Source organism: Lacerta agilis, chromosome 16 (assembly GCF_009819535.1).
Source record: "Lacerta agilis isolate rLacAgi1 chromosome 16, rLacAgi1.pri, whole genome shotgun sequence".
Taxonomy (NCBI): Eukaryota; Metazoa; Chordata; class Lepidosauria; order Squamata; family Lacertidae; genus Lacerta; species Lacerta agilis.
The window spans coordinates 24,194,413-24,217,182 of record NC_046327.1 but is presented as its reverse complement, the minus strand read 5'-3'; the positions used below and the strand labels follow the sequence as shown (position 1 = coordinate 24,217,182).

At 41.5% G+C, this 22,770-nt stretch overlaps 1 protein-coding gene across 7 annotated transcripts in view; it reads left to right on the top strand.

Annotated features, from left to right (window-relative positions):
- Positions 1–22,235, top strand: part of PCGF3 (polycomb group ring finger 3) — a 48,534-nt gene extending 26,299 nt beyond the window's left edge. The window contains exons 1-11 of one of the 7 annotated variants that reach the window (XM_033173927.1): positions 2,557–2,595; positions 4,306–4,343; positions 8,043–8,209; positions 9,094–9,211; positions 12,375–12,471; positions 12,793–12,848; positions 14,329–14,439; positions 16,347–16,435; positions 18,297–18,434; positions 21,690–21,770; positions 21,971–22,235. In XM_033173927.1, the coding sequence (XP_033029818.1) occupies positions 9,103–9,211; positions 12,375–12,471; positions 12,793–12,848; positions 14,329–14,439; positions 16,347–16,435; positions 18,297–18,434; positions 21,690–21,770; positions 21,971–22,018 (729 nt within the window). In that variant the 5' untranslated portion in view covers positions 2,557–2,595; positions 4,306–4,343; positions 8,043–8,209; positions 9,094–9,102 and the 3' untranslated portion in view covers positions 22,019–22,235. Of the gene's footprint in view, positions 1–2,552; positions 2,596–4,304; positions 4,344–7,987; positions 8,210–9,093; positions 9,212–12,374; positions 12,472–12,792; positions 12,849–14,328; positions 14,440–16,346; positions 16,436–18,296; positions 18,435–21,689; positions 21,771–21,970 lie in introns of those variants that run through there. The other 6 variants (XM_033173932.1, XM_033173928.1, XM_033173929.1 and 3 more) reach the window with 6 other exon arrangements.
- The last annotated feature ends 535 nt before the right edge of the window (positions 22,236–22,770 follow it).

The following is a 22,770-nucleotide window of genomic DNA, read 5'->3' as shown; positions in this document are numbered from 1 at the left end:
TTGCATAGAACATCTAGTCAAGTAGAGCAGGTGTCCCACTGCAGACATTCAGCCCCCAGTATGTGGAGGCCTTCAGGAATTTCAGCATGTACAGGGTGAGCCCTTTAAAAGAGGCCCTGTGGATACAGAGTACACATGTTCCATGGGGCCTCTTTTAAAATACTCACCTGTACATGCAGGAGGAGCTGTCCCAAATGAGCTCATTTCTGCCTGCTCCTTTGCATGATGGTGACCACGGGTGGGAGGGAGAGTAATTGCAACAACATTTCAAACCAATTTGCAAGAACTGCTAATTAAATTCAAAAATCTCTGAACTACACCTGAAAGTAGTGCCCATAATTGTCAGGTGCACTGCATATGAATTAAGTTCAATTGGGGTATAACATTGAACAATTTCTAGTTCAGGTTCATTCTCTTACATGTGTTTTGTACTCTTTAGACCCTTTGAGCCTTTATGCTTAAAGATCATAATTGTTGAGGGGTGTGTGTGGAAATTAAACAATTCACATCCCATTGTGTGTGCTTTGATGTTTTCTTAGTCGTCTTAAGTATGTTTTATTCTTAGCACAACATCTTGTGAATGCTGAATTTTTGTTTGCAATCATTTGCATCAGTGGTCCCTAACCTTTTTACTTGGTATGGTGACCCATCAGTTTGTCAGGGTTTTTTTGGACCTCAGGTCGTTGGCAGGCATTGGTTTTGTGCATTTTAATTGCATGTTTGTGTATTTTATTACCTTGAGGCATCCAAGCAACAATTTACTTAATGTCCCTATTAATGTGGTATTTGTTGAATTGTTTATAGTACTTTAAAAGTTACCCATAGCCATAGTTTTGTTTATGGGAATGTAAGAACACCAACCATCTGATTGCTGGATATTCCTCCATAAGCTGTAGAAATTTGTTTTTAAAACACAAACCATGTTGTATCTAACAACATCCCACTGTTATTTGCTGAAATGGACTTCATTTAGAATACAAATATTAATATATTTTAAATACTTTTATTCTAAATGACGTCCATTTCAGCAAATAACAGGGGGATTGCTAAACTAGCATTTTGCCAAAGAGTAGTTCAATGTAGGCTTTAATGGTTGTCAGACATGGTTCTCATATCATTATGGATACATAACCTGTTTTGTATTTTGGCTTCATAGCAGCCATTCCTGAAAAATCTGTATCAAAAAGATTTGCTACCAAATGGCAGGAGCACAGATATTGCTTCATCAGCTAGCTCTAGATACTCTGTGGCAACATGAAAGCAGAATTCAGAGCACCTCATTTACAAAAGTTATCTTAGAGGGTCCTGTCACATGACAATTCAAGGAGCTGTTCTTTTTGCACAATGACGACTTCATGACATCAGTCGCAAATGGGTTTTTCACCTATTCAACCTTCTCATTTTCTCAGCAGACTTCAAATTACCATTGACTTAACTAACCTTGGCAGCAGGTTCAGTGATGGTTCACTTGTACAGGGAGTTTCTCTGAGTGATTATTACAGCTCATCTGTGATGCACAGCTGCCAAAGGAGCGTCTTGTGGTGAACTGCCACTGGATCTGCCAGCAGACAGCAGTTCCCAAGTGTTACAGTGTAAAACCTGAGCCATTCAGATGTTGAGAGACATGTGCTTATTCAGATCCCGACCCACTTGTGATTCGGATGAACTTGAATTGAACTGTGAACTTGATGGTGATGAACTGGAATTTGTGCCTTTTGGACATCTTGAACTTGTTCCTTTTAAATATGAATTCCCAAGTGGCCATCTCTTTTTTTGTTCTTATAGCAAGAAAATGTTTTTTATCCTCCGGCAGGAAAATAATGAAAAAAGACATTCATGTACATCTGTAGAAAGAGAATAGATTTGGACCTTGTCATGAAATTTGGCACAGAATAGTGGATGAAGAAGGACTCAATAGCAGATTGCATGTGGGTCGCAAGACAGGTAATACATGTATTAGGAATCAAGTTTTAAAGCCTGTGTTCAGTTTATCCCAGAAAAACTGGGGACTAAGAAACAAGAAATAGCAGAGCTGGCTGGTGCTGCCATCCATTTATTATAATTATGATAAATATCATAATTATTTGCACTCCTGTCGAAGGAGCCCAGGGCAGCAAACACAGCAAAAGTAAAACAGTGTCAGACTAGTGGGTTTAACTCTGCGAAAGGTTACACTCTTGTACCCTACACTGGATCTTGTGGATCTAGGGAATTTATCCAGACCTCTTTTAAGCAGGAAAGCCATTGCCTTTTGATAGCTTGGCTATTTTATGCTGACAGAAATAAGTTCACCGGAAAAAGATCAGAAATACTTCTCATTTCTGTCACCCTGTGGTGGAAGAAAAATGACATCTACACTTTGTTTCAGTTCATGTATCTCTTATTAGCCTCATATGTCTTAATTTTTCTTCTCTGTACTGTGACAGGCACCCATCATTTAATGTTAGCCCCCCCCATATGCATTGAAATATTTAGCTATATTCCTTAAATCTCTGGTATCTGTTTGGCAATCGTAGTGTTACCTAACAGATTGTTTTCCTCTCTCTTTTCAGGTCTCTGGATGGCAGACTCTGAAAAGAAATGCAGTTTTAAGAGGTATGTTGACCATGTGTGCTTCCAGAATTATTTGGGGGAAAGCGCTTTACTGATGGAATTGGACATCTCGCTTCTCACTTTAAATAGATGAAGGGGAAACAGGGATGAAAACAACAAGCACACCTAAATTGAAATGGCACTTTTGAAGTTCTAGTCATAATTAAAATTTGCAAAATGCTTATTTTTACTGTAAACAATAAATTGATGCTGTCCCACCAGATAGAACCTGTTTTAGCCTCAACATCAGATTTGTTATGGGTCCGGTATAAGTTGCTTTTAATGTTAGCCTTTAGTGTTATGGTGTGACAGTTGTGTAGAAGCTCAGGGAGGATGAGGTAACTGTTTTAATCTTGAGGGTTTTTTAAACGTAGGAATATTTTTTATTCAACTGAAATATCTCGACACTCTTTTACATAAAGAATGTCAATGGAGATCCCCAAATCTATTTGAATTGCATCACTATAAAATATTTGAACTTACCCTCCTAACTGGAACTAGGGAATTTCTGTCAGTGGCAAGAACTCCTTCATGCTCTGATTCCTGCCACAATAAATGTTTTAAGTATTCAAAGTTTTGGAATGTCCCAGAAAAGTCTTTGAGTGGTTAAGTTATTCTTGCAAGGCTACTGAGAGTCACCCAAACTCTAAGCTAACCCTGCTTCTTCTGGGGTAGTTTGTCCACCACCCTGCACTCATCTCTCACCTGTGAATCCTAGAAGCTGTCAGCATGCAACAGCGACCACACCCTGGGAATGGCTTCGGCTAGCTGGCTAAACCAGGTGAGGGTAGCCAATGGGACTCAACCATTGATGAGTTAGGGAATTCCCTTGCATGCGAAGACAGACTCCTGCAGATTGAGCAGACAAGACTAGTATTGGGTCCAACAGTCAAGAAGATGGTTTCTGCACATGCTGCAGAGGGAAGTGAGGGGCAGATGGGGCTCATCCACCTGGAAAGGTAGCCCACCTAGGAGAAGGAAAACTGATGCTAAATCTCTGCTGCCTTGTGGAATACCTTCAGGAGAAGAAAAGGCTAAGGAGCAGGGCTTTTTTTTCAGCCGGAACTTGCCAGAAGTTGGTTTCAGCACCTCTCAAGTGGGCGCTGTTGCCATTCTAAGAGAATGAGGGAGATTTTCATGCTGAGTTGTGGCATGTCTTTTTTTTTTTTTTAAATAGCACTGCTAAGGACTCAGAGTAAACCCAACACAAATCCAGAGTGGAGAATCTAAGACAGTTGGATGGTGACTTGTACACCTCCTTCTGGCAATTCTTGCCACCAAGTTGGTGCCAGGCATATTGCTCTGCTTTCCTTTGAAACCCCATCAGCGAGGCTGGGGTGGTGGTGTCTTGTCTTCTGGGCAGCCCAGGATCTCCATACACACTGCCCAGGCTTACCCCTCAGGTGGTTACTTCAGTGCTGCTAGTCCAGTAGCTTGACTTCACCCCCAGAGGTGCATTCATTGTCTCTCGAGACAGATGGATACCATTGCAAAGCACTATGCCATGGGAGCTAGGAAATTGTGTTTTCAGAAGCAGAAAAGCCTGAGGTTATCCTGGGGCCAAGCTAGATATGATCAGGGGAGAATAAGTATTAGCTCTCCCACTGTTTTTTTTTAATTTTTTTAAATAACAATTTAAATACAATTAGAAGTGTACGCATCTATTTGAGTCAATGTGTTAACACTATTCTGTCTGTAACATTTTCATATTAGGCTGCTATTTGCCCTGCAAGAGAAAACAAAGCATACAGGTATCCATATTATTAATAGCTTCAGAAGATGATTTTCACTAAACACAGCACAGAATAAAGGGTTTAACATACCCACCCCACTGCAGTTCCAATCAAATTCCCCAATGTACCCCTGCAGCTGTTGTTAAACTGTAAAAGTATGTACACTGGATGTCCTCTCTGGATCTTCTGTTGTCATGCAAACCCTTTGACAAGTGTCATATTCTGTGTAGGATTCCCCAGGTATGGAACTGCAGAAGACTGCAGTCCTGGTTGTTGCTGCTGCTGTTCATTCTCCTAACCACAGTTAGTGCCCACTTCCCTTGAAGCACATGAATTTTCTGTTTGCATTTATTAGCTAAGATTATGCTGTTTATTTTGAGGATTAGATGGGTTTGTTTAACATTACTTCTAGGCATCTGATATCTCAGATCTCTGGGGCACTGCTTTATATGGTGCCAGATTATGGTTTACCACACCCCTCTTGCTCCTTCCCAGACTTTTTTAGGTCAGCACAAGACAGGAGACAAGCCAAAGTTTTGCTTATTATGTTGTCTGAACCCAGAATTGTTGTTAAGGAGGAGATAGTGTACGACTTTCAGAGCTGTTAAAGGACTGAACTTTGGCTATTGTCATGTTCTCAGCATGGTTTGGCTTAGTGTGATGTACAGATGGGGCCATTATGTGTTTTATAAAGTATCCTCCATGGGCAAATACACTAAAATACACCAAGGGGAGAGATAAACTGCTACTATACTATTGCAACTTTTACCATATTTTACACTTGTCCAGCCCAGAGTAGAAGGAGAGAAACACTGCTCTAAAAAGCACAGAATGGAGCAAAACTAGCACCCCCACCATGAAGCCATCATGGCTGGCCAGTTTGGCAATGTTGTGGAGATGTATGGCAAAGTTTGAAATGGATGTTTGAGCTGGATACTGTGATGGGGGGCTATTTATGCTGACACAGATCTGCCCCATTACACATTCTCTCAACTCACCCCAGACTCAGCGTATCAGACATAATAAAAACTTCTTCTATTTGGTGGTCACTTGTAGCCGAGTAAGATTGTCTTCCATAAACACGGTCTTAACAGTGAGTCCATAAGTGACTGTGGAGGCCAATTCTGGATCCACACATCCTTTCGTAGTGGGGACATAGGTTTCCAGACGGGAGTTGATCATGGTGAGGGTTTGCAAAACGTGCCTTCCTCTTAGCATGTTTCTCCCTTTTGTCCTGAGTTCAAGTGTCTACAAAGTCCATGACACCTTTGGTAAAGGCAGCATCTTCCATCATGTGAGCAGGAAGACACCAGCAACCAAAAGCTGCTGGCATCCCTGCACTCAGAGGTACAGTTTGCCCTGCCAGCACATACTCCTTGCAAGTACGTTTTTGATTGCAGCATGTAAAGAGAAGTAAGGAGGGGTCATATAACAGAGCCCTGAGAGCTTCCTTGGAAGGAGGGCTGCAGAGAAGAGAGCATAGAGCCCTCTTTGAGACAAGAGCTCAAGACTCATTGAAGGAGTAGAAGTGTCTTTTGCCAAGCAGGGAAAGGGAAGTACCAGATTAGAGGACAAAGGAAACTGCAACCACTCACTGACAACAGTGCCCTCCATTAGCTCACTGTATAGGGCACAAGGTAGGGAAACTGGCGTTTGAACCTCACCAGGGGGAATAGGGAGAAGATGACCCACACTGGAGACACTACTCAGCAGTTCCTTATTGGCAGAAGACAGGAAACAGATGCATCGTGACACATTGGTTTCCCTCAGCGTTGAGACCCAGTCACATGTGCCAGAAGCACATAGGTTGCAGATGAAGCCTGGCGGAACAAGTGGCATTCTCATGGAGGGGGTCTGAAAGTAGATCATACCAGTCCTATTGAATTCAGTGAGGCTTACCTTGAGGAAAGGGGGTTAGGATTGTAGCCAGATTGTAGTGAATAGCACCTGGGATGGAAGAGAGCCTGAAAAGAAATATCTGTGGCATAACCAGTTACTCCAGGAGGGCTGCTGTGCCTTGGACAGTTGCTCATTAGCAGGGTAACTGCTGCGGTGCCCCTCATGGCTCACAACTTCATGTTGATACTGAGAACAAAGAGTGGCTGCAAGAAGTAGGCCGGGAACAGGCAGGGGCATCCTGATTGCTGGTCATGGGGTGCTCTTCCTTGGGGCCTACGTGGAATGGATACCCCATTCCTTGTAGGCCATGGGGAAAGCCCACCCCATGAAAGCTTGGTACCTGTGGGCAGTGGCCCATGGAGAGCAAGAGGCACCTGCTGCCAGACTATAGTATCTCCTCAAGCACAGTTGGTGTTTGTAAGAGAAGACTGAATGCCTCTCTCCCCCACCCGCCATAAGTGCTGCCATGACGGAAGCCATCCTTCTCCCTGTATCATGGGAGTTTGCAGTGGAACTGTGTGTGTGCTCAAAGAGCTTGTCTTGATCCATGTGTCCAGGCTTTGATCCAGCAAGGCAGAAGTGTTTGGCCAGCAGTATCAGTGTATGGAATGGAGTGCCATGCCTTTACCAACAAATAGTTTACCTATATGTGCGGATGCCTTGTACGGAAAAGACTGTTTCTTGCTACTCTGGCTATGGGGGTGGGTGGGGAGGAAGGAAGGAAGCAATACAGGTCAGGCAAGACACAGTATTAACATATAGCAAAGTGGGGTGGTGAAAGACATAGGAGACGGTTGAATCAGTCATACTTTGTGGCATACAACCCCCCCTCCCCCAGCATTAAGGATCTGTCATAAGGAGAATTGCCTATGCTGATTTTTCTTGGAAAGTTTGGCTTGATGGATATGCAGTACCTTCATCGGACATAAAAGCATATGAATGATTCATTTCTAACAATCTACACAATAATTTGTAGAAGGCCTCTTAAGGGGAGAGAATAGTTAATCATAAAAAAGAGAATCCCCCCTTCCCTAAGAATCTTGAGTTTGGCTCCTGCTAGCTAGGTTTGTTGAACGACATGTACATTTATCAGGAAAGCAAAGGAAAATGGTCAGTGCAGAATTATCTTAAAGTAATCTGAAGACGCAAGTACATTGAATTACCCTTACTGCAATGAAATTATGAAATGTGTTCCAAAATAAAAATTAATTAAAATGTTTTCTGAGCCAAAGTGTCTCAGCAGTTTTTACTGAAAAGCATGTTAATTTGGTGACACCTGCAGCGTAGGATACCATTGCAACAGATGGTAAAACTAGCTTCCCCCCTGTTTTTAATTATTTAATGCTATACTCTTTTTCCAGTGCAGATTTTCCCAGTGAGGAAATGTGAGCAGGTGTTTTTATCCTACTTATAAGTTTTAGTATGTCATACTTCAGCTGTTTTCTGGGAACTTTGAGTTTGTATATTATTTTTATGAGCCAAACTTGCTCATCAAATTTGGGTGTTTTCATAACGTTCTTGAGAGATTTTAACAGTTTGTTTTGTCAGAGGTCCCCCCTACCCCTCCCTTCCAAATTTAGGGTTCAGGGATTTATTCTTCATGAAAGTGCACATGTATGCATTACACACAGACATGCAGAGGCTTCAGATGACATGGGACTTCTTTAACTTCTGTTCAAAGGCCCCAGTTGAAAGAAGGAAGATGACTAACCATTCCTGTCTTACCCTACCAACATACATATAAGTCGTCGTCCCCCAAGTTACACAGACTTTTGATTCATAGATAATAAAATATGTAACATCTATCCCCTGAGGCAGGCTTTCAACTATTCCTTGCAGACCCAGCGACTCCAAATTCCTAGATACTGGATTCCTATCATGCTGCTTTTAACTGACCTGAAGTCAGCTGCAGGTTATATCAGTCTAAGGTCATTTCAACAACAGATGAACTTTTACAGTTCAATCGTATACATTCCAACTCAGAGGTAAGCTCCATTACAACATCATGACCTAGGAAGCTGCCTTATACTTAGTCGGACTGTTTACCCACCTAGCTCAGAATTGTTTACTGTGACTGGCAGTGACTCTCCAGGGTTAAATACAGTGTGTGTTTGTGTGATAGAATCATGTGAGACTCTACCCAGTAATGTGGGGATTTTGGAAGTTTTTGAAATTTATGCTAGTAATTCACTCTAATTTGGGATCCTGCATCCGTACTTCATCACTGCCCCCAACTGCAATCTGAAGTGGTGCAGTCCAGTAACCTTCTTGCTACTTCTAGAGAACTAGGCCCCAGTTAAACCTGATTGTGTAGAATGTCACAAACTTAAAGGTAAAGGGACCCCTGACCGTTAGGTCCAGTCGTGGCCGACTCTGGGGTTGCAGCGCTCATCTCGCTTTACTGGCCGAGGGAGCCGGCGTCACAAACTTAGTTGCGAATAAATATTGCAGCATTAGGTCTAGAATACCAAATGTTGAACTTGCCTTTAGTAATTGGATTGGATAGTTCAGTGGATATATTCTCATTTTCTTAAACCAGGACCCTTCTTTTCAAGTAAAATATTGTTAGGAAGAAAGCTACATTGAAAAACCTAATCACTCTCTGTATTGCAGGCTTATCATGAATATCAAATACCATATTTTCCGGCGTATAAGACGACTGGGCGTATAAGACAACCCCCAACTTTTCCAGTTAAAATACAGAGTTTGAGATATACTCGACCACAGATTCTCCACCTGGTGTATAAGACACCCCCAACTTTTGAGAAGATTTTCCTGGATTAAAAAGTAGTCTTATACACCAGAATACAGTATACAAGGCCACTTACATCCACACTTGGAAAAACTGATGGCCCTGTTTTTCTTGCAGACACCAAAGATGCTGACGAGGAAGATTAAGCTTTGGGACATCAATGCCCATATAACCTGCCGCCTTTGCAATGGTTATCTTATTGATGCTACCACTGTAACGGAATGCTTGCATACCTGTGAGTATTAATATATCTACCCATGGTGATGTTTCATCTGATGTAAGATTAGTGTGTTGGGTATTTTTCATTGTTCAATACATCCTTCTATCTGCTTCTTCTAGCTCTGTAATGTTTCAGAGTCAAATGTCAAATACTAAGCTTCTCTCCACCCACGCCCCCATCCAGATCGTGGGTGAAGACAGATTCTGATTACAGATAAAATCCATATTCTGGCTGGATCAGATGTTGCTTTCTGCTGGGAAGGACATAGCAGGGGTCCCCGTAAGCCTGAGGCTAACTCTCATGTGAATACAAAGCATATGCCATGGTCCTTCTTTTAGTAGTAGGGGAGAGTGTAATGTTCTGCTTTATTTTGAAGGTGAGAGCAATGGTATATTATGTTAGGCTTTTAGGAATGCTGAAAAGTGGGATTGTTTTGAAAGATAAGGTGTTGGAGAATTAATGACGGTGGTGATGTTTGAAGCCGCACATAATCCAAGGTTTATTGCTGGTAATAAATCAGGTTCTTCTTTCCCTCATACGAACCAGTAGTGTAGATCTAAAGGAAGGATGAGGGGGAGTTATTACTAATTTGCAAATGTTATTTGAAAGAAAAAGAAATATGGAGATTTAGTTCATGTGATACATACGAAATTATGAGTTGATCGCTGTGCCGATTTGTAAGCCTTAGATTAATACTCCTAATATAAACCTAAACTGAAGACTTTCAGGAACTGTTGTGTGAAACTGTACAAGGCATAACTCTGGACAAGAAGGAGACAAGATAGTTTTGTAGCTATCAAAGGAGACAAGATAGGTTGTATTAGGCCACAATCATTCCCAGTTTGGGTGCTTGTGGCATATTCCGTTATGAGTGCTAAGGTCCTTATGACATTTGAAAGGCACCCCCCCCTTTGATAGGTGATAGCTTATAAGTGCATTTAAACTTCATAGAATTTGCCATTTATACAGTGCTTCCAAACACCGAACTTTTCCCCCCTATCCTACTCAGAAGCTCCTCTTCTTTCCTCATTTCCTTTCCCTCCAAAGGACTTCCACTCTTTGCAAGAGAGCAATAAATATTTTAATAAATAATAAAATTGAACCATCATCTTGGTCTATCTGGATTTTCACCTTGCTGTCTCTCTTCCATGGTTTTAGTCATATGCTTTCTGTGACTTTTAATGCAATAGGATAGCTGGGTAATCATGTGGGTGTGAATCTTTGTCTGTCAATTGGTCCTCATTGCTTTGCATATATCTCTCTCTGCCCTCACTCCTTAAATTTAAATCTAAGGGCTCACAGTGCCTCATCCTGGCTGTTACTAAGCACTACCTTGAGCTTGTTTCTGCTAAAATGTGCATCATTTTTTGTGAGATGTAGATGGCACTGTTAACTGCAGGAGCCAGGCACCAGTATTGCCAGGTTTCAAAGCCACTGTAGGGCAGTTGGCTATATGCAAGCAGACAGTGTTCTAGGTATCCTTTTGCTGTACCTACAACTCTGCTGTTAACGTCACTGAAATAACCTCAATTTCAACTTTAGACAACCCTAAATCAATGATGGCACACTGTCAGATATGTAATAAATATATGTTTATAAGGAACATCCTATGTATACAAACCTCAGTTTGACTCTAAAACACCATGTTTTTCTTAAGCAGGAAACAACTTTTCATAACTTCATATTCTGCATTCAAACAACCTAAAAATAAATGTGTACTTTAAAATTTAAATCAGTTAGAATTCCAAACACATGCCACATTCTGTTGAAAAAAAGCAAGCAAGCAAGCAAACAAACAAACCCCCTCCCAGTTTTATATTGCTGCTCTTCTGCTCTTTCTTTTTTTAAAGTATTTTTTATTAAGATTTTCTTGATATACAAGGGTATGTGCAATGTCTCTCTCATATTTTTCCCATGTAACATTTTTACAAATCAGTTTCGTTTGTTGAGACATTAGGAAGAAAAGGGGGGGAAGAGGTGGGCAGTGTGGGGAGATGGGTGAGGTAGGGTGATGATGTTCTGTTTTACTTAATATATGTAGGGTTTAGTGTCAGCATTGTTTGTGCAGGTTCTCTGTTGTTTGCTTATGCTCCTTTGGTGGTGAGAGAGGTCGGGGTTGGCGTAGGGTGTGATTGTTCATTTGTGGTTGGCTGTGGTGGTCTTTGGTTTCCTATGTGGAGTGGGGTGGATGAGTGTTTTTGATCAGTTTAGCCATATTGTGTTGTATGCTGCCGGTAGGTTTTTCTCTTCTGACCTTTCTTATCAATATTTTACCCTCTGAATTTTACCCTCTGAAGATGAATGGAAGTGCCCTGAATTTATACCTAACATTTGTATGTTAGACAATACATCCTTATTGGGCATTACAGTGGTACCTCGGGTTAAATACGCTTCAGGTTACATATGCTTCGGGTTACAGACTCTGCTAACCCAGAAATAACGCTTCAGGTTAAGAACTTTGCTTCAGGATAAGAACAGAAATCGTGCTCTGGCAGGGCAGCGGCAGCAGGAGGTCCCATTAGCTAAAGTGGTGCTTCAGGTTAAGAACAGTTTCAGGTTAAGAACGCACCTCCGGAACGAATTAAGTACTTAACCAGAGGTACCACTGTATTTAGTTAAAGCTGGAAAGTGAATACAAATAGATGCTAAAACATATAATGCATTTAGATTACATTAAACTTTTCTTTGTATTGAGAAAGCAGTTTGTAAAGAATGAAATGTTCTAGTCAGAGATGGAGAACCTCAGGCTTGGAGGCCAAATGCTTGGAGTCTTCCTGGGCTCTCTGTCCCTCAGAAATCTCTCCAGGTCACATACGCTGGAGAGCAATGCCCCTGGCCCAGCTTTGCACCCCCCTTGAGTGTTTTTGACTGGCTGGAAAGTGTCCAGTGAACCCCAATAATGCTGCTTACTTGCTTGGATGGATGGAGAAGAATGTGTGAGTGTGAAGAAAACTAGCCTACTATACAAAGGTGATATTCACATTTATGGCTCTGTTCACTTTTGCCTTGGCCCACCCACGCCCTGCATGTGGCCCCCAGCAGGTCACCCCGAAGGGAATGTGGCCCTCTGGCTGGGTGGAGGGCATGTTCTCCACCCCTGGCTTAAGTGAACAGTGTTAAATATGCAACATCCATGTTTGTTCTTAGGACGGTATTAACCAAATCTTTCTCTAAACAGTCTGCAGGAGTTGCTTGGTAAAGTATTTGGAAGAAAATAACACCTGTCCCACATGCAGGATAGTTATACACCAGAGCCATCCACTACAATATATTGGGTAAGTATCGTTTTAAGGTAATATGTACAGAGATCTGCTAGGTATGCCTTTTCCATCAGTGGGCCTGGTTTAGAAGTGCATGTACATAATTTGGCTGCACATCACTTGATTGCATAGCACAATGAAAATTATGGGGAGCCATCCAGCCTTCCTTCATTAACTTTACTTTCATATGAGGGATGAGTTGATATTTCAGCGTTCATCCCAAGGGAAATTTCAATGCTCATCCACCATCCAATGTTAAGTGATACAAATTCAGCATGGAAGTGAAATTTCATAGTGAAATTTACTACTTGTTATTTTCTCTCTCTTTTTGGCCAGTCATGACAGAACAATGCAAGATATTGTTTACAAACTTGTTCCAGGTCTTCAGGAAGGTAAGTGAACAATATACTCTTCGCTAAACATTTGCATATGATTAAAACATTTCAATATGGTGTTTGGAGGTAATGGTTCGCTTTTTAAAATAAAACAACACGAAATAATGGATGGCATTATGTAGTTCTAGGTTGTTTTTATGGGGTGTTTTGGAAACTAAGGGCCAATCGGCATGTTACAGTGGAGCTCCATGCTTGTAAAAGTTACTGGGATGGTTTTGGTGGTTTCAAGTTTGGACTGAGAGAGAGGGGAGGTTCCCCTGGTCCTGTGGCCCCAAGTCAGATCACTTCTGCAGAGCTGTCTTGTGGACTTATAGCCGAATAAAGTATTATCTATCTATCTGCAGAGCTGCTGTTAGCCTGTAGAAGAGAAAACTAATCTCTTGGTTGATTTTACAGAAAGAAAGTTATGTAGGGAGCTCCAGACATGAGGCACCAATGTAATATGTAGTTTGGCCCTCAAGATACTGCAGGCAGGAAAATTCATTGCAGTGTAGATACCTCATATTTGCACATGTGTTTCTGTGAGTGTGAGAAATTTTAGCAAGTGGGGATGTTTACTGGTATTTACTGATATTTGAATGGGCCCAGAGAGAAGTGGCAGGATAACTAAATGCCTTTGGGAAACTTATTTTATTTATTAGCTAAATATGTATAACCACCCTTCACCTGAAAATATATAACACAAAATATATAACCAAAAAACAAAAGCAAACCAATAGCCCCCCTCCCACAAACACATCTGGAAGACCATAGATTTTTTTTTAATCAGCCAAAGGCCTGGTTATAGAGGAATGTTTTCGCCTGGCACCTAAATGTCTAAATGTCTTCCTCATTTCTATCATATAACTGATAAAGGACACATACCTAAGAAGCACATGAGTAAATTTCAAAAACAAGTCTCGTGGTTCAAGCATTTCTAACATTTCCCAGTGGGCTTCCTGAATTACCAGTAAATGTCAATCAACATCCACATAGTATCTTACATTTCCTGCAATGCATACGAACATAAAATTCCTTGTGGATATGCTGCAATTTGCAGGGCCTAGATTTTGCTGTTGCCTGTTTCACAAATATGGATAAATCATATATACGATGTGTGTACAGTAATATCATCATTACTTCTGACTGAAAATTATGTCATAAATGAACCAGGCATGGGGGGGGGGGGAGGACTTTATTTCACAGTTTGTAAAGTCCCCGCCTCAATCCTATATCTTGCCAAGAGTCACTAACAAGTGCATGAAACGAGTGCTGGGCCATTTTAAAGTAGAAACTGAAATCCAAAAGTAGCATTCAGTTGTTTAAGAAATTTCTCATCTTATTAAGATGATGCATAATGAGTCACAGAGAAGCTGTTGGACATTAGAGGGTGCTCTTGATACATTTTTGCTGAAAGTGGGAGAGGAGTAAATTGTTTGCTTAAGTTGATGCAGTCCACTGATCTTAGCTAAAGACACTGTTTTAAAATGTTAAACAGCGGAAATGAGAAAGCAGAGGGATTTCTACCACAAATTGGGCATGGAAGTACCAGGTGACATCAAAGGGGAGACGTGCTCAGCCAAGCAACATTTAGATTCCCACCGTAATGGTAAATAGACATTGCATGTATTTGCTACACCTGTGCTTGCAAAAGGAAATTGTTTGAACATTCTTTATTGATTTATAGTATGTTTATTACCAATATATTCTGTTTCCTAAAGAATATGTACGCTGTTGCTTGTAAAATGTGGGACAAATAGATATTTTCCCACAAGTAAGCAGTTGGATGGCTACAGCCTCCTGACCTATATATCCGCAACAAATTGTACATTCATGCCGTTTTCTACAATTGATGGTACCTATGATCTTCCCCCACTGGCTATTGTATGGTCCACCTGTTTGTGTAATGTAGGAAGTGGACCCATCATCTGCACATATATGGGTTTCTGTCGTGTAGGCATTCAGAATGCCTATTGGTTTATAAAGATGACTACAGGTTTGACTAAGGATGCCGGATCAATAGCCAATTTTTAAGTCTTTAGAGGCAATAAAACAACTTCACTGTGATACACTTCACTGTGGGCTGCTTTCATCAAAGCAAATTTGAGTGGTGCACGTTTTTCTGCTGTTGCAGAATGAACATTACAGTACTTAAGTGGCATAATTGTGACATGAGCCACTGTAGTTAAGAACCTACTTCACATGCATCAGCCAAGAATGCAGAAATTTATTTAAAGAAATAAAATGCCTAGGATCCAGAGCAAGGAATGTGTTACTGGTTCAAAGACACAAGTGGTATCCTAATATTAGTCTTGACAGTAGTGTGGGGGTGTCCATTAGTGCCCTAGAGCCAGTGGATGCCACATGCTCTTGATGCATCCAAGCAAAGGACTGCACAAAGATCTGATGTGGGTATGGTGGAGTTCCTTTCTCTGTTCACCTTGTGGGATGTTCTTATGCCACACAAGTACAAGGCACTAGGGGTCAGGTGTGTGTGTGGTTCCTGGCAATTGGGCAGAGTTGGCTGTCTGCATCTCACTAACTGGGAAGCTCTAAAATAAATCTAATGTAAAATTGGCTGTGCCATATAACCTTGTGTTTGGGATTGATTGTGCTGCTCCAGTACAGCTTGTCAAAACAGAATGCTAGTGTTGCAAGAACCGTCATGGCTTTGCAGGTAAATATGCCACCCCAAACAATTTAGCTTCATGAAAGGCTTGATTGTAAGGAGAGAACTCTTCTTGCACAGCCTCTGCCTCTGGAGAGGAGCAGAATAAATAACCCTTTGCCTACATCTCTGCTGGCAACAAATTAGCTGATAGTGGTTATGATCAGGGGCAAATTGTGGCCAGATTTGTTTTCTGGCTTCCTGTTCTCTCTTTCTGGTATACTCTAATTTTAAATCTTCAGATGTTTCAGTCAGAAACAGGAAATGGAAGTTGTGTGCAGTTTAGCCTGCAGCCTGATCTTTTGAAATATTCGAGGTGTTGCAATGAGAAGAATGTGTAAATGTTATGTTGGGATGAAAAGTCTGAGTTTTGGTGGCTTTGCTGGTAAACTGCTTTCATTAAAAGCAGCAAGAGCACAATCAGATTGTTGATGGAATTATCTAAAGCTATTATAACTCATCAGAATCTTGAGGTGTTGTTGTTTTTTTTAAAATTAAATGCCTAAGTTTGTTATGATACACTACATGACATACTAGACCAGAGCTGTCAACCTTCCTTTTTTTTGCATTGGGAAACGGCCATAGCTGTCAACTTTCCCTTTTTTGCAATGGGAAACGGTGCTGGAATAAGGGAATTTCACGCAAAAAAAGGGAAAGTTGACAGCTGTCTACTAGACACATAGTGTCTTCCACGTGTAGTTTTAATTGATCTTAATATTATGAATGAATTGTAGCTGATAGAGCTACATCTGAAAGGGCTGGGGACTTCTTGCATTTATTTCATATGTGAATTTGATATCTTTAGAGTCTTCAACTTTGTCACAGATGCTCTCTGCTTTTTTCATAAGGGGAAACAAAAGCAGATGAGAATACAAACAAAGAAACGTCGGAAGAGAAACAGGAAGAAGATAATGATTATCATAGAAGTGATGAGCAGGTACTGTTTAAATACGACCTTTTAATTAAGTAGATGGTTAGCTTTTGGTTTCAGGATAGAACCAGCTAGGAAATAACGTTGTACCTTTTCAAAGGCATTTGTGTGAGTAGCTAGGGATGCTACTATGGGTGTGTTCATTTTTAAGAGAGTGGTATCCAACAAGATGCTGCGCAATGGAATTTCCCCTTCCTTTCCATCTGCTCAGTATGTCCCCTGCATGTATTCTGGGTTTCCCCTCAATCTTCCAGAGCAAATTTGTGAAGGACACAGGAAGGCACATGGGGAAAGGAGGTGAAGTTCTATTGCACACACATTAATCCTTTTGCTAGTGGAGCACTTATTTGGATACTGCCCAGAGTTTCAAAAGCTTCTCATCGAGTGAGTACTCAGTTTCTAAAATGAAAGCAGGCCATGCTTGCTGGGTATTACAATTCTTTGAAAGTGTTGAACCCTTCGTTGCAATCACCTGTAGCCAGGTTTTGTTTTCTGTCATCCTAGTGTGGTTGGTTGTGGCTCTGAAAGCTCCATATACCAGTTGAATAATTGATGCAATCTTCTGTACACTTTGTTTCTGTTTCTGCTCTGCAGAAGTTGGCTTTTCAAATCACTGCCTTTTAGGACTCTTTCTACATGTGTAGCTTATTCCTGCCAGCTGGTCTTTCACCTGGCTTCAGCAGCTGTGAAAATGTAGCCACTTAGATAAACTGTTATTTCATCCCTAACTTTCATTTCTTGTTAATGAAATTCAGCATTTCCTACTGCAAGGAAGAAAAATGAATTTTTTTGTTTAAGCATTTCATAATTTTGCTATTTGAGTTCATTTTGAAGACGGCAACGATGTGACTGCTTCAAGTAACTCTGATGTTTGAAATTGGGAGAGGCCATAGCTCAGCAGTAGAGCACATTTTGCACGCAGGAAGTCTTGAGTTTAATCCCCTGCGTCTCCTGCTGAAATAGATCCTTGGGCAGCAGGAGCAGAAAGGACAGCCTCCTGAGACCTTGGATAACCTCTGCTGCTCAGAACAGACAACAGTTGACTAGATAGAGCAGTAGTATGGTATCATAAGGCAGCCTCATATGCTCAGGGTTTTGCTGAAATCCAAATCTCTCGACTCCAGTTTTTGTCTCCACAGATCATAGAGGTAGAACTGGAAGGGCTATTTTTTGTTTGTTTTTTGTTTAGATGTCCAAGACAGCTAGAAATCCTAGGAAGAGTTATAGATCTAAACAGACATGGATTTAGCAGCACATCCCAGTGTAAGAAACTTCTTGGTTTCTGTAGAGGAAAACTAAAGATGCAGTGCTTTACCTAGGTAAGAGGCCTGCACGGTCTTCACCAAACCACCTGAGCAACATCACCATGTGAAGCTGCCTCCAATATGTGGAGCCTCCACCAACAAAAAAACGTAACTGTCCCAGTTTGGTGGTAAACAGCAGTTCTGGTCTTGGAAGGTATAGGTCTTGAATGACTCTTTGATATGTGGAAGTTGCATGCTTCCATAGGTACCTGTCAGTTGGTACCTATGATGTAGCAGCTCCCTAGGTACATAGGGAGATTGGACTTTTTCTCCATCTATCCCACTATTGACTACTCCACCTCGCTGTGGTTCTCCATGCTCTCAGACTGAGCTCTCTGCCATCACCTGCTCCCTGACCCTTCTAAAGCCAGAGCTGTCAGAGGCTGAAACTGGGACCTCTCCTGTTCCAAGAATGTGCTTTACAGCTGATTTATTTGTACCTTCATTTTATGTAAAATGAATCCTTGCTTAGTTCAATTTCTCAAACCTTTTGCCACTGAAACAGGGGGAACATAGAAGGGAACCCCTCTAAACTTGTATTGGCTGTTTGTTTCCCCCCAAAGGTAAGCATCTGCTTAGAATGCAACAGCAGCAAATTACGCGGATTGAAGAGAAAATGGATTCGCTGCTCTGCACAAGCTACAGTCTTACATCTAAAGAAGTTCATTGCCAAAAAGCTTAATCTTTCTTCTTTTAATGAGGTAAAATTTATAAAAAATATCTTTACAAAGAACAAACATACAATTTGTTGTGTTCTTAAAATGATCTTGCAGCTCTTTTTTGTTGAAAAAATAGAACATCACTTTACAAATGATAGGGGGTCCCCCCCCCCCGAGACTGAAATAGCTTGATGAATAGAAAGTGTTGGTGTCTTGAAATAGTCCCTTTAGGTATAACAAATGAGATTTTCTCTTAGAATTGGTTCTGAAGCTTTTTGGTATTAGTCATATTTCTCTATTCTTCTTTCATCTGCTATTTCCATTTGAACCATTCATTTTAGCATCTATAGGGAGATTTGGCTATTAAGAGGTTTGGGGTAGAGGCTTGTACGAAGTGACATCCTGTCCTGACTGTTGAAGTTCCAGGCCTTCTCTACTTTTTCAAGATTTTTTTTTATAGCAAAAACAGCTAAGATAACCTTAGGATTTCATTCATACTGTGCAGTCCAGAAATGTGCTTTAAAAACAAAAAAATCTGCTCCAGTAGGTCCCCCAAACTTGTGGAGCAGATTTTAGGGGCACACAGAGTGCTGTGGGGGTGGGGGGTGGGGAGAGGTAAGGGAAGTAATGTTTGCATGAGTGGAAGTCTGTTGTGCAAGCTGAATGCCACAATTTGATACCTCACCCTCTAGAATTTAGGCGGTTTCGTAGCTTGTTATAATTATTATTTATTAAATTTGTTTACCAACCTGAGCTGTTTAAGGCTTTATAGATCAAAACCAGCACTTTGCATTGGGCCTGGAAACTAATTGGCAACCAGTGCAGTTGGTGTAATATGCTCAAACCGTCTTGCTTCACTGAGCAACCAGGCCACCGAATTCTGCACCAGCTGAAGTTTCTGAACTGTCTTCAGAGGCAGCCCTACTGTGTTGCACTAATCTAACCTAGATGTCACCAGAGCATAGACCACAGAAGTTAGACTATCCATGCCCAGGTAGGGGAGCAGTTGGGTCACCAACTGAAGCTAATGGAAGGTACTCCACACCACCGAGGCCACCTGAGCCTCAAATGATAACTACATACCTGCTCCTTCAGAGGGAGTGTAATGCCATCAGGAGCAGGCCACCTCCCATCCATCTGGTCTAGGGAAATGACCACTAACAGAGTGTCACTCTTATTTGGATTGAGCCTCAGTTTGTTGGCTTTCATCAAGTCCATTGCCAAGGCAAGATTAGGGTCTCCAACACATTCACTGCCCTACCTGCAAATGCAAAGGAAGAACAGAGCCATGTTTTATCAGCATATTGTCGACAGTGGACTCTAAAACTCTGGACAACCCCCCTCAGTGGTTTCATGTTAAACAGCATAGGGGATAAAATTGAACTCTGATGAACCCCACACTGAAGGGTCTACAGGGCCAAAGAGCACTCTCCAAGCACCCCTCTAAGCAATGACCATCCAAGTAGGACCAGAACCATTGCAGAGAAGTGCCACCCATCACCAACTTGGACAGTCGCTCCAGAAGGATACCATGCTCAATGGTATCGAAAGCTGCTGAGAGGTTGGGGAGAATTAACAGGGACACATTTCCCCTGTCTCTCTCCTGACAGAAGTCATCATCCAGGGCGACCAAAGCAGTTTCTGTGACAAAATCGGGCCTAAACCCCAATTGAAATGGATCTAGAAAATCAGTTTCCTCCAAAAGTGCCTGGATCTGGTCCGCAACCACCCGCTCAAGAACCTTGCCCAGGAAGGGGAGATTGGCAACTAGCCGGTAATTGCATAGATTTTTGAATCCAGGGAGGGCTTCTTAAGGAGTGGTCTTACCACTGCCTCCTTCAAGCAGGCAGGGATCACCTTCTCTCATAAGGAGGCATTGATCACTTCCCTGGTCCAGCCAGCTTCCCCATCCCTGCTAGTTTTTATCAGCCACAAGGGGCAAGGGTCCAGAGCGCAAGCGGTCACCCAGACCAGTCCAAGCATCTTGTCCACATCCTCGAGCCTTACCAACCAAAACTCATCCAACAGGACTAGGCAGTGCTCTGAACATCCCTTGAGATTCATCTGCTCTAAGGGCGGAGTCAAGATCATGGTGGATGCAAGTGATTTTATCCTCAAAAAGCATTTAGATATATATGAGAGGTGCAGGTAACCTGACAAGGGGAGCCGCCCTAGGAAAGTGCGTGGCTGAGCTTGTCCAATCAGCTCCTAGGATGTGGGAATGGAATTCCTGCTTCACATTGGATAAATCTATTGAACAAGATTTTCCCCATGGCTGGGTGGCTACTTCAGAGGTGGTTCCTATATAAATTGTGTGTGTGCCCTGTGTGTCTGGTCTTGCAGGTCTAATAAAAGCCAGACAAAAGTGACAGACAGAAGGATAAAGTAGAAGGTATAACCAGACCTACGTTGAGACATCTTAAGCTGGATGTTTAGGGACCATATAATAGTTTACAGCTTAATATTCATGATATGGATGTACGAGACACTCTGGTTCTGACGAAGGCAGCCAGACAATCAAAATTGGCTATCAAATATCTAATGAGGCACAATTTGCCAATGTCCCCCCCTCCCTTTTTTGTTGCTGTTTCGTATCACCTGCTTCATACATAGGGTTAAATGCTTAGTAATGGTCTAAAGTTTGCCCCTGGACAATTGGGTATTTACTGGTGACTTCTGCAAACTTCTTTTTTGTTCCTAGTGAATCCTGTCTGGGAACTAAAATGACACTCTTCTTATCTGCTTTTTCATTCAGACCTCCCTCATCCCTTCCTTTCACAGTTGCTTCAAGCAGGCATGCTCAGAACTTTGCACATGCTCATTTTGATAACTTCCACACACTCTGGCTTTAGTTTATTTTCCACAAGGGCAGAGCTTCTGGTTTGTTGTAGAGCACAACACATATTGTGACCTGTCCCTGTATTGTTCTGCACACCAAAAGAGATTATAGAATGCAGCTTATGCCCCGAGTCATGCAACCCCAGTAGGTACCCAAATATTATCCCTGCGCAGCCTGGCAAGCTCGGTGATAGAGACAGATAGAGACATATCCTTGTTATGTAATTTGTCCTGTGGCCTAGAGTTTGAGCTCTAAATAGGTTTACTGTATTTGAAAAGACTTCCAATTTGTCTTCTGAAGATCCTTATAGATCTTTGAAGCAACGTCTATTTTGCCTATAAAGGGATTACAGTTTACATTTAAATTGGCATTTTCTTTAATTTAACTGTTTAAAATTGTGTCAGGATTTGTGCCAATTTGTGTTTGATAAATAAATGAAATACTTCTGTTTTTATTAGCTGGATATATTATGCAATGAAGAAATTCTGGGCAAGGACCACACTCTCAAATTTGTAGTTGTTACGAGATGGAGATTTAAGGTATGCTATATTTGTGGTTAACTTGATGCATTTAACTTACTGGGGAAGAAACCCTCCTCCCTAAACACACATGCAAAAGAAGTTGGCCATGATTGGTTTAAATTATTTTCAATTTTGATACATAAATTGCTTACATTCCACACTAAACCTTGATTGCATTAGCTATTTACTAAAAGCAGGTGTATTATTTTATCTTTCAGAAAGCACCTCTACTGCTACATTACAGACCCAAAATGGACTTGCTGTAAGAACTATTTTGTCCTTCTGGACGGTTTTTTGCAGAGACTATCATCGGGCACCTTCTTAGTGCATCACGCAATTCACCCGTGACACAGACCAGCAGAATTCATTCCCGAGAACAGTAGTGCTCTCCTGTTCAACCACCCTGAATCTTTCTCTGAGGGATGCATTAACCTGACTTTCTGGACAGAAATATTTATACTTTTTTCTACAAAAAAAAAAAAAGGATATCGCAACTCGAGAGGACACTACCAGCACGAAGTTTACAGACATTGAAAACACTTCACAGTTCCCTGTGTGTAGCTCAGTTCTTGGTCATCATCTTGCAAAGATGCAAAATAGGTTTAAAGCGTTGTGAAGGAGATGAATTTCAAATTTGTTGCCCCAAGCCACTTTTGTGTTGCTTCACAACATAACTTTAATGTGGCATATTTTTTTGCAAGATTTTCTGTCTCTTTATACCTCACGGCCATCTTGTCTGTTAGTAAGCCCTTCCTAGATTATTTAACATTGACAAAGATCTAATGGCTGGCAGTGAATTTCCTGCATTTCACTGTTCTAGACTGTTCTCCTTGGTTCCTTTGCTGACACATTTGATGAGGTTATTGGAAGACTTTCAGTTGTTTCCATTCGTGGTTTTATCAGTCACATCAGAAGTGCTGAGCATTTAAAACATAGATCTTGCGGAGCTGGGGCTGATATTGGACTGAGGGATTTGCCTTTCAGTAAATGAAATAAGCCATTGGCAGCCTTAACTACT